The 13,035-nt window shown below is 30.2% G+C and overlaps 1 protein-coding gene across 1 annotated transcript; it reads right to left on the bottom strand.

The window, feature by feature from the left end:
* Positions 1-5,191: 5,191 nt before the first annotated feature.
* LOC114395699 (cationic peroxidase 1-like) lies at positions 5,192-7,811 on the bottom strand. Its single transcript, XM_028357533.1, has 4 exons — positions 7,507-7,811; positions 6,642-6,833; positions 6,096-6,261; positions 5,192-5,891 (listed from the first exon to the last, which is right to left on the bottom strand). The coding sequence occupies exons 1-4, from the start codon at positions 7,723-7,725 to the stop codon at positions 5,506-5,508; spliced, it is 963 nt and encodes a 320-aa protein (XP_028213334.1). The 5' UTR covers positions 7,726-7,811; the 3' UTR covers positions 5,192-5,505.
* Positions 7,812-13,035: the final 5,224 nt, after the last annotated feature.

A 13,035-nucleotide genomic window follows, 5' to 3' on the forward strand; every position in this document is an offset into this window, starting at 1 on the left:
GAGCATTAATTAAAAAAATTAAAATAAAAATATTTTTATTGAAATAGAAAATTATAATATTTATATTTTTTTGTTCTTTTATAATTTATATAATAAATACTTTTCACTTTTAATTTTTTAACCAACAGCCTAATGTCCCTAATAACATTAGTTACCAACAACGTAACCTGTCCAATATCCTAAATAAGTGTTGCAACATAATTGTTTCCTATAACCACGATGCATGTTTTTCACTACCAAACTTCAGAAGTCCAACCAATCCATTTGAAACCTGCCAAGTGCAAACACACCATGAGCAGAAGCCAGCATTGAGCAAAGGACAATAGAAATTTCTGATGAGTGTTGCAACATAATTGTTTCCTATAATGGAATTGGTACAACAACTCAACCCCGGATACATGCTGCCGGATTGTATGACCATTGAGCAAAGGACAATAGAAATTTCTGATGAGTTCTTTATCCACGTCCAGGAATGATACAGAATCTGTTGAATAATCTCATCTTTACGGGAAGATATATCCCTAAACACAGGTTTATTTCTGAAATTCCACACAACTCCATACCAAAAAATTTGCCATCTTGAATTCACTACATTGTTTGTTTGCAGTTGATGCTGCCGAAAGTGCATATCAGGGGAGCTTGGCAGAACTGTCAACACATTCGCCCAACCATAACAAGTCTTCCATATATCTTCCACCTTTGTACACCAAAAGAGAGTGTGTGATACAGATTCTTCCACAGAATTGCAGAATGGACAGGAAAAATCATAGCCTTCAATAACCAAATTCCTAGCCTTTAAGTTATCCCTTGTGGATAGTCTATTTCTCATTAATCTCCACACAAAAATCCTCACTTTTTGTGTTGAATTTAAAAATAACCTAGGATATTTATTTGCCAATGATTGATCTCCCACCCTAACTCAGAGGTGAAAATAGGAGACCATATTATCCCTCAAGTCACATGGTTTAAATATCTTGGGTCTGTAATACAGGATGATGGGGAAATTGAAGGGGATGTGAATCATCGCATTCAAGCAGGATGGATGAAATGGAGAAAAACATCGGGGGTGTTATGTGATGCAAAGGTACCGATCAAGCTAAAGGGAAAGTTTTATCGGACTGCGGTAAGACCGGCGATTTTGTACGGAACAGAATGTTGGGCGGTCAAGAGCCAACATGAGAATAAAGTAGGTGTAGCGGAGATGAGGATGTTGCGGTGGATGTGTGGTAAGACTCGACAGGATAAAATTAGAAACGAAGCTATTAGAGAGAGGGTTGGAGTAGCGCCTATTGTAGAGAAGATGGTGGAAAATAGACTTAGGTGGTTTGGGCATGTAGAGAGAAGACCGGTAGACTCTGTAGTGAGGAGAGTAGACCAGATGGAGAGAAGACAAACAATTCGAGGCAGAGGAAGACCCAAAAAGACTATAAGAGAGGTTATCAAAAAGGATCTCGAAATTAATGGTTTGGATAGAAGTATGGTACTTGATAGAACATTATGGCGGAAGTTGATCCATGTAGCCGACCCCACCTAATGGGATAAGGCGTTGTTGTTGTTGTTGTTGTTGATTGATCTCCCACCCAAACATCCTTCCAAAAAAGTATTTTGTCCCCTTTCCCTAGTTCCCATTATCACATGCCCTACCACACGACATACTTATATCTCTCCACCAAATAGAAAAATTTTGTGAAATTTCCTCCCTCTCCAAACCTCTCCAACCCCCCATATCTAGACTCCAAGACTTCACTCCAAAGATCCCCATTCTCCTTCAAAAGCTCCCACCTCCATTAAATCAAGAGTGCCACATTAAATAAGAAAATGTTTTTCCCTCCGAGCCCTGAAATTCTTAGGTTGACAATTTTCTTTCTAACTCTCCCAACACATTTTCCTCCCCTATCAACCCCTCCCCATAAAAACTTTGAATATTGACTAGGATGTTCCCCAGATAAAGTGCAAAGAATATTGAAGGACATCTCTGCTTAGAGTGGTTTATATTGTTTTGTTCAATGGTTACTTGGTATTTATATTTTATGTGGGTATAAATATGAATTAATCATTGAAGGCGACATCTCTTTGTACAAGGGTTCTGGTGTATATATATATATACTTATATGCTGATAAAAAAATGTCTTTCAAGTTAGTTAATAAAGTGCAAAGAATAGAAGTGAACAATTATTAAAGAGAATGTATACTTTAAAATGTGTTAAGATACAATAACAATTTGTTACTTCATTCGTTACATAATAATTATTGTATAAAATAAAAAAATTTGTCATAAAATAATTATCATTTTAATTTTTAATGTAATATTAATTATTTTTAATTTTTACTTATATCCTTTATAATATTAATGATTAATGATTTGAACTAAAAAAATTAATGATGATAATATTATTTTTTATAAAATTGTTATTCTTTTTTATTTCTTTACTGATTTTTCTTAATATGTCTAAAATAATGTAGAACGATCATTATTATAATGGGATAAGGAGAGTATTGTATCTTATTAACAAAGGGCTAAAGTTGATGTTTAGCGGTAAATGTTGTTATGGATGTTAACAATTGTTTAAAAAATGTTGAAAGCTAGCAATTAATGCTATTCATTATGCATCACATGATGAATATTTAGAGACATGTTCTCTGCATATATTCTTGGACGTTTATAAATTAAGTTGACCTACACAATATTTCAGCCTAGCAAGCCATGATTGGGCAGAATTTTTTGGCGTTTTCGGTTTCAAATGTAAATTTTAAAACAAAGCGTGTCTAATAAAAATAAAATTAAATTAGTTTTTAACTCAATTTTTAAATATTTTTACATTCATTTTCAAAATTAAGAAAAAAAATTTACGAATTTGATTTTTAATTTTAAAAAACATATTTTAATCACTATCACCATTTGTTCCCAACATCACTTCTATCAGAGTCATTATCATCACTATCACACAATTATCTCTATTGTCACTATTTCACCACAATCACCATCACTGTTATTATCATCGTCATTTTCACAAATATTATATATATATATATATATATTAATAAATAAATACATTTTAAAATTATAATATATATAAGAATATAAAATATAAAATTAATACCCCAATTTGGGCACGAGACACTAAGCCAGTAAAACTAAAAAATAGGGTGTATCTTTTGTTATCCTAGGTTTGCCAAATCAAGAACAACAATCAACACAAGAACTTGAATTATCACGAAGCAGAATCGATTCTCAAACTCGTACAACTCAATTTGATGTATAAATAGTCCGAGGTGCGTGATAGTCATATTATTTGATGTATAATTCGATCTCTCAAGATTTATCATGCTGATCCTGCATTGATGGCAACATCAAAACTAACAAGAAAAAGAGAGTGGGAAAACCTAAAAAAAAACGAGGGAAGAAATTTGTGTGCATAAAACAAAAGGAAAATGTTATATTATACTAATAAGTTATTAAGAGAGTTTAATTCAGTTAGAGATTTTGAGTTATTATAAACTTTTAATATTGTTTTTTATTCCTATGAATAAAAAATATATTAATGTTATAAATACAGTTGATATAATAATTACAAATTAATTAACTAAACAAATTGTGAATTAATTATATATTTAAAAGAGATAATAAAATCAATTAAAACAAACTTCAATAGTACAACTTAAAACGGGTTATAAACATTAATTGAATGAATTTGCCATTAGTGTCATTAAAAACGAAAATTATTCCAAGTTAAAAACTGTAATTTAGAAATTAAACCTTTTCCGATTAATTTCAAAAATACATTCAAAACTATTACCCATAAATACTAATCCGATCAAAATACACAACTATAAGCCCTCACATTCCATCACCTTTATGAGCCAAAGAAGTGTAATAATTCAAATGTCTCTTCCAAGCTTCTTCACCATCCCTTTTGCTGCTCATCTATGGCTAAGCCTTGTAGGTATCATTTGACTCCAAGCCATTAATGGAACAAACACCAATTTCCCTGCTTACTCTTGCCAGCTGAAACAGCTGCTTCTTTCCATATCCCAACTGCAGCTCAATAACCTTGCCTTTGCCTCTGATGCAGGAAACTTTTTGGCTGGGTTTCTGGTCTTGTTTCTATTTACCCCCCCCCCCCCCTTTGGTTAGTCCTCTTGATTGGTTCAACTCTTGGCTTAATTGGTTATGGTGTGCAATATCTCTTCATAACCAGCCAAATTTCCTCTTTGTCCTATTGGCATGTGTTCTTGCTAACTTTTCTTGCTGGCAATAGCATTTGTTGGATCAACACAGTGTGCTATGTTGTCACCACAAGGAATTTCCCATCTGAAGGCCAAGTTGCTGTGGGACTAACAAATAGTTATCAAGGGCTAAGTGCAAAGATTTATACAAACATTGTTGATGCCTTTTCTCCAAACAAGAAGGCTAGAACCTTTCTCTTCTCTTACCCTTTGTAGTTAGCCTAATAGCGGCTCCTCAAACTAGAGAAATTGAGACCACAGGTCATAAGAACATTGGTTTTGAATTTGCTTTATTGTTTGTTAATACAATTTTCACTGGTATATATGCTGTGATGACCAGCTTGCAATTTTTCACAAGCAAAATGTCCTCATTGGTCATCCTGAATGATATTCTAGGCCTTTATTTTTATTTCAGTATGAATTCAACAAGATTGATATATTTTTCTTCTACAAATATTATTCCATATGTATATATAGACTTAGCCAGCTCAAAATAGGTATTTGAAACCGAAACAAAAAATTGAACATTGATATAAATTTCTTTTGTTTATATTAACAAATTAATTTTTAATTAAATATAATGACATTTAAAAGATATAAGTTGAACCGAATGATTAAGAAAGAAAGAAAAGGTGGTGTATTTGATCTCTTACTAACAAAAAATTAATAATTAACATCTAACAATTTACCTATATAAAAACCTAAATATAATGACACGATAATTCTTTTCCAAAGGGACATTAAAATTTTTTTCAGTAATAATGCAATGAAACATCTACTAACATTAAAATTTATTTCAGTAAATTAAACACCTAAAAATAATTTTAATTGAAAGTTTCTCAACAACATTCTCTATGAAAATAACTTTCATAATATTATTTATCCAAGGGACAGTGCTTTAAATTTAAGTACCTTTACTTAATATCAATTATAAAAAATCACAAAACAAAATCAATTCTACAGCTCGTCCAAACACACTAGATTGTAATAAAGTAACTTTTACACCAATAATTGAAAGTGGTATGAGTAATAAAAAAACAAAAAAGTGGTATGAGAATAACAACACTTTCTCTCTTTTTTTGGATGAATAATATCACTCTTTATTTGGCCAGTTCATAAATTTTTTGGAGAACTACAAAAATAAACCGACTACGTATCACACCATACACCAAGAAATTAAAACCATAACACATAAAGATTGTGACTGGATGAGCATATATAATTCTCGAGCTTAATTTTCTCAATTAATGCTCATTGATTAATTTTCTCCATTAATTTTTAGTTAACGTTGCGGCAGTTAGTACGAATTTGGCCACTGCTTCCTGTTAAAGGGCTGAGGTTTCCCATTTTGACCATAGCACTGGCAAAGTCTGCATAGAAAGTTGAAGAGCTAGTGCTGTAGGTAGTGACCTGAGAATCAGTAGAACCGCCACTGAAAAGTTGCTGATCAGAATGTAGAAGCCCTTTCTTGTTCACAAGGTTCTTGAAATAAGCATTGTCAAATAACACATTGGTGGTGACATCAAGTGGGGAGAGGTTGCTGTCACCATCAGTGCTTGGACAATTTGACTTGGCTGATGTTGCAAAATCTGAATCAATGTTGGTCTCATTGTAAATCCTACCCCGGAAGAATTGGCATTTGGCTTGCCCTGTTGTATGAGCTCCTATATATATATATATATACATACATACATGTACACAAATTTTAAGATAAGAAAAAAAAATACCATTAGGTTGCACTAGATCCACATGCGATTAATTATTATGTTGACATAATCTTAATTTGAGGTAATTAATTGATTAATTAGATACCAATGGAAGTCTTTGAGAATTGGATTTTTTTAATAAAAAAAGTGTTTTGAATTTACCTGAGAGGACTACCATCTCTTGGGAGGTAAACCCCTTGTTTGAAAAGGCAGATATGAGATCATTGAGATCCATTAGAGGGGATGGGATATCACTAGTGGCAGCATCTTTACTTGCAGTGGTTGAATCTCTTCTCCCTAACCCTATTGTCCATGATGGACCACCCAACTGAGATAATGAAAATACCAATCAGTTAATAATTCAAATTAATATCTATACATATATTTTAATGTGAAAAGGTTAGATTATCAATCATTCCAAAAGATATATTATAAAAGTTAACAAATTATATGTTAAATTGTGATCGAATGAAATGTAAAATTCCTCTATGATATCAAATATATATAGACTATTTACTCTTAAATTAATTTATATATCTAAAAATTTCAAAACATGGATCTTTTGATAAAAAATTCAAGATGTCGATTAATGTTTCTATTCTAAATATTACTAGACATTTTTCCATTTTAAAGACAGTATATGTATGTGTGTGTGTGTGTTGGTGAGTTCGTTTATGCTGATTATTGTATTAAGTAAAATTAACTTACTGCTACGACAGAATCTCGTGCAGCAACAGCAACAATATCTGCACAGGAAACAATTCCTGGACAAGCACTCTCCAACTGACTTTTGATGTCGTCAATTACATCAAAACCCCTCAAAGAATTCAAATTTGCAGCAGCTGACTTTTCTCCCGTGAAGCTCGAAGTGTCATCTAGAAGAACTGATGCATCACATCCCTACGAGGTTCATAACAATCAATCAGTGAAGACACAATGTGTAATGCATGGAAACTTATACCAGCTAGCTGGCTACATTCTATTCCTTGACCAAGTCCAATTTTTACATGATAAGTATTTAAGCTTTTCAATTTACGATTCAAAAATTGATGATATGAGAAAAAAAATTATGTACTAATGATATAATACAGTTTAACAATATCATCTAATATTACAGATTATAATGTATAATAATATTATTTACTTTTATAATAATTATCTTAAAAATAATTATATTAATGCTAAATTATAATTAAATAATAATATAAAACTGTTTTACAATGTAATTATATAATTATTTGAACTCTAATAATCATTTGATTATATGTCATGTGTGAATGATGAATCATGTGTTCTAAGACCATATTTAATAATTTCTTCCTATATATGTATGACAAAAATTAAGAATGCATCTAATATCATAGTATTAACGACACACAAAAGGAAAAAGGAAAAAGGAAACAATAACTTACAATTAAAAACAAATATATCATGTGAGAATATAAGTTGGTTAATTATTTTTATTCTACATATTTTGTACCTAAGTCATACGTGTGTGAATATGCATGCGTGCACTTCATGCATGAGTCAGAGTGAAACAGATGAAGGAAGAGTTAGAGAAGAAAGAACGTACATTAACAAAGCAATCATGGAAATGAAGACGGAGCAAGGATGCTCCCATGCGATGCTCTTTAGCAACTGCACTTTTCACTGCAGATTTTATGGTAGAGAGGGCATTGGGGCATGTTGATGCATAGAAATCTGAAGATAGCTCAGCAGAGGCTAAGGCAATAAGTAGAGAAAACAAAATAGAGAAGCAAAATACGTTATAACGTAGTGAATGGAAAGCCATTGTTCAAATTAATGCAATAGCACTAGCGATTAATAATGAGAAGTTGCTAGCTAGGTCAAGTTTAATTTGCACTTGTGTTGTTCTGTGAGTAAACACTGGTCCTCTCGAGCTTAATTTATAGCAAGGCATGCGCGGTCCATTTTGGACCTTATTGTGTGATCTGGTTATCATCAACTTTAATTTGGTCAAATTGACAGAAAATTAAACACTACTATTCACATGCGTTATTGGGTCTCAACCAAAGTCTTCCATTTTGTTAAATTATTGCATGGTAGTTGCTTATTTCGATGAGTAGTGTATTAAACTTTAAGGTAAAGTTAAAGGTAATCGAGGGGGAATAGATTTCTTATTCAATTGTTATAGACTTGGAAAAAAACGTTTCCAAGCAATGTATTAAGACTTGCAAAAAAGTATAGCAAGTATATTAATTAATAATAGACAATTATATAAATTTTAATGTCACAAAAAATATTTATATTTTAAAGTGATAATATATCAAGAGCTACAGTGTAAATGCACCGGTTGTACAGTACAACAGACATACACAGAATCTATTCCTCACTTTTTCGTGAGTCTTGGCCTAAAATTTGAACTTTCCTAATAGGAAAATAGTTTTTGCACAAGTGTAATAACTTTTTGTTTGGTCCTTTAATTTTGGAAGAATGTTTTTAAAATGTGTGTATACAAAAACAAAGTAAAAACATGAAGTATACTTCTTTAAGCACTCTGGATTTGAATGCTGTTCTTTCTTCTTACCATTAGCCATCATTAATTTACTATTAGTGGGTTTCCGTGTAACAGTGTTATAAGCATTTGAAAACGAATTAAAGAGAGGGATACTCTGAATATTCCAAATAAAAGTCTCACTTTTAAAATTAAAGGTGTAGAAATACTGCAGGGCAATGGCCTATATGAAGAAAAAAAATACTTTTTTAAAATTGAATTTGCTTCAATATGCTTTGACATGTCCAGTTGCTTATATGCCAAATCCCAATAACTAATTTTCTTCAGCTTAATTTATTAAAAGATAACCTAATCCTCAACAAAATAGTCATAAAAGGTAGCTACCAACTTATATATATAACACTGCTACTATAAAAGAAATTAAACGTGAATACCAAACGAAGTAGTCATGATATATTTATTCACCGCTAAAGGAAAAATGAATACAAGGGCTAGCTGTACGTAGTGCTTTCATTCATAAACTATTGCACTTTGAAATGTGAACCTGCGATTAAAGGAATCATATGTTAGTCAACAAAACTATTTCCAAGACTTGGAAACCAAGTTCTGCCAATCTGCCAAACTTTATATAGAACATTCCACATGTATGGTAAAATTAATAATTAATAACAAAAGTAAACGTTACATACAAAAAAGGGTCCAAAAGGTTCATATTTGAATCTGGTTTGTGAGAAGACCATGATGATGGAAGAATATACTTAGCAATATATATATATATATATATATATAAAGTGACTTTTCAAGGGTCACAGTAGCATATTCAATGTTTCATGTGAGGTCCACCATTTGTCCTTTATGTGTCTCCTTTGGTAAAGATGGAATATTGGTTTCTACTTTCCCCATTTGCAAGCAAGTAGCAGCCAAAATTGAAAATAAGGTGAAAGCTAGACGACTACCTACGTACGGTTGCCCAACACCCCACTAAACTCAAGGTTTTTTTTTATTCAACACTAAACTCATGGTTGACACCTTTCTTTTGGGCATTTTGAAGAATAGGGTGATACATAAACATTAGAATAAAAATGAATAGACACTCATATGTAGATAAGAGACAGAAATATAGGTAACATAGATAATATAATTTAGTACAAAGAGAAAAATAAAAATAAAATAACAGTGTCAACTTGGTGTTTATGATATATGAGTGTCAATATATAACCAGAGACACACAGATGGAGAGGGAGATGAGCCCAAGCCTCGCCCCTCTCTTGATACTTTTTACGGGTATAGATATATATTTTTAAGTTAATTAATGTAAAATTAATTATTTATTTTATTATTATAATAACGATTAAGATTAATTAGTGTAGAATTTTGTAAAATTAATTATGTTTGTTGTTTTTATAATACATTTAAAATAAAAATTAATTTTAATTTTGTAAAAATAATAATAAAAATTTAAAAAATTATTACTCATTAAAAGTCAAACACTACAACAATTATAAAAGAAGAAAAATATTTAACCCCTTTTAATAAGTTTCTGGATCCATCCATATAAAAAAAGAGTTTGTCTAATTGGTCGAAGGTAAAAATGAAATTAAAGAATCCCATCTTTAATGACAGGTAGAATTCAGATAATTTTTTTTATTTTAAATTCTACCATTAATACAATTACTATCATATTTAATGATTTTACATATTTATTTCAGATTAATAAATTAAAATTAATTTTTCTAGTTTCAAAATAAATGAAAACTATTTATCTAAAGTGAATAATGAGTATAGCTTTTTATAATTAATTAAATAAACAATCATAAAGATTTATCATTTTATATTTTATTACATATATTTATACATTTTAGTATAATTCTAATTATTAAATTTCAATTAACAATTATAACTTAATTATTTATCTATTAAAGTAATAAATAATATGACATGTGCGGGATATTCAAAATGTTATAATTTCAATTTTTCAATTTTCATAATTTTATCTATAATTTCACAAGTATAGTATTTATTTGTAATATTTAATTAAAATTATAATCAAAATTTTATAAAAAAAAATATTATACTTGAATGTTGTAAAATGAATAAAAAAAGAGTGTATGAAAAGAAAAATATGACATATACTATGTGTATTTAAAACAAGATAATTGTCTGAATTTTATTGATCATTGAAAATGATATTATTTTACCTCTCTTTTTTCATCTTGGATATCAATAAGACAAACCCTATGTATAATTACTCTAAACATTACTATCTTGTAAATACTTTATTGACATTTATTATTATTATTTTCTAAGTTTCTCTTGCTTTATATTTACAGCATATATTACTTATTAAACACTTCTCTCTTTCTCTTCCTAGATATTGAATAGCTATAGAGGGTCCATGCAACATTTCCCTTTAAGAATGCAGGTATGCAAGTATACAAATGAGTTACTAGCTAGTTAAATTCTTTCCTAAAATCAGTTGTATTAGGTCAAAGAAAGATATATAAAAAAATATCAAACAAGTTGTTGGTTCGAGTAATATTAAATTCAATTTCCTTAAATAAACTCTTGGGTTCGAGAGTCTTGTAAATAAAAAAAAAATGATTCTAATAAGAAAACCTCACTAAACGTGATTAGAAAAATGTGATGTATCCCATAAGAAAAAAATGTTATTACACTCCTCAATTTTACTAATATACTTCCCTTTATAAAAAAATTTCAAAAAATTTCATTTTTTTTGGGGAAAATACTTTCAGAAGTGTGTTAAAATTTCAACATTTTCTAAATGTGTCCAAATTTTAACACATTCGGAAAAATAATTTTTGAAAATCAATTTTCAAAAAAAAAATCCTAATTGTCTATAAGTTGCTCTATGTTATGCAACTCATTTTCTCCATTTCTTTAGAAGTAACCCTAGAAAAGAAATATAATTATGAAATTATGGAGAAGTTGCATATATGTGAATTTTGTGAATGTATCAACACCCCAATCATTGTAATGACAAATTTTTCAAGTGAAGTAATCAACAAAATCTTGTTATGTTTGTTTGGAAAAGTTGTTTGATTGAGAAGTAAATTTTTTGTAACAGCGAGAAGTGCAACCAAGCACCCTAGTTCTCTGCGACGAAGACAACATCGTGCACTATACCAAATAGTGCCAAGGTTGCCCCTTAAAGGTAATCAGCGCCTTTTTTTTTTCCCTTGAAATTTGGCTTTCTAAAAAGTGCTTTTTTGAATGTGTTAAAATTTTCCTACTTTCAAAAAATAGTTTCCAAATAAAGGATAGTTTTATAAAAGAAAATTATAAAATAAGGTATATTAATAAAACTTCGGGGTGTAAATACCAATTGCATCCTATAAGATCATTTTATCACATAACAATGGATCTTTAATGCAGCTCAGATTTGCACTGCTAGATAGTTTTAAAAATCGAACCAAATCGATGAATTCAACCACTTGAGCTAGGAACTTGTGGTATGGTTGATTCAAATTTTTCGTTGGATCCATCATATCATTGGTTCTATGGTTGAACCCATAAATCAATCTGGTTGGACTAGTTAATCAATTTTTTTATTACTAATATTTTTTTGGTTGAACTAGTAATATATTATTTTTAAAAATGCCAAATTTAATGAAAATACCAAAAAATATGGTAAACCCAAGGATCTGAAATTTATTAGTAGATCAATTAACTACTAAACTATCATAACTATTTATTAAACCTATGACACAATTAATACATATACTTAGATTTTATGTTACTTATATCGGTTCTTGTTTAACTATTGATCTACTGTTTCAACTAATAACTCATCAATTCAGTGTTTCAACTTAGTCTATTACAGTCCAATTTTAAAACTACAGTGTGCTCCGTATAGGAGTTTTTTTTTTTTATCATGCTTAGTATAGGAGTTGCACACATCACTAACAACCTATTGAATGTGTATAATACAAACTCTTAGTTATGCGTGTGATATACAATGAAGTCAGCTATTGATATTTTTGGTTAAATTAACATAAGTTATTTTAAAGAATAATTTGTAAGGGAATTAAAGAGATCCAATTGATGCACAGTCACACTTCTTGTGTTTCGACATTTCAGGAGGAATTGATCTTTGTATTTTATGGAATGAGACGTAAATTTAATGTTGTTGAACAAACATATTTTATATGCAAGAACAAAGGGTAGTGTATGAAGCAGTGAGTTCAATATTATGGTTATAATTCTAATATTATATATAAAGAAAGGGCTTCGATTCTTGGGGAAGACTTGCAAAGTACTCGAGCTTCCAACAAGCAAAGATAGACATCAATGGCTCGAGGCTACAAGCAACTTATATTGGCATTTCTTGTTGTGTGCATGTTTCCCAGTGGTTTACTACCAACCCCTGGATTCAGCTATTTGTCCCAAGTTATTAAGAAATACTAGCCCAGTTGTTGCTCCGAAAATGTAGATGAAGAAATACAACTACTTCAATTTCTTCTCTAATGTCCACTTGAACTTCTTTGTTGTCTAAAATTCACCCTCTTTCACCTCATTATTGTCTTTTAAGTCAGTAAAATTAATGGTAGACTCTTGATCTTCTCCATTTGTGTTCCATGATCCTACTAGGAGCCAAGAAGTGCAGTT

The sequence above is a fragment of the Glycine soja genome, chromosome 18, assembly GCF_004193775.1.
Source record: "Glycine soja cultivar W05 chromosome 18, ASM419377v2, whole genome shotgun sequence".
Taxonomy (NCBI): Eukaryota; Viridiplantae; Streptophyta; class Magnoliopsida; order Fabales; family Fabaceae; genus Glycine; species Glycine soja.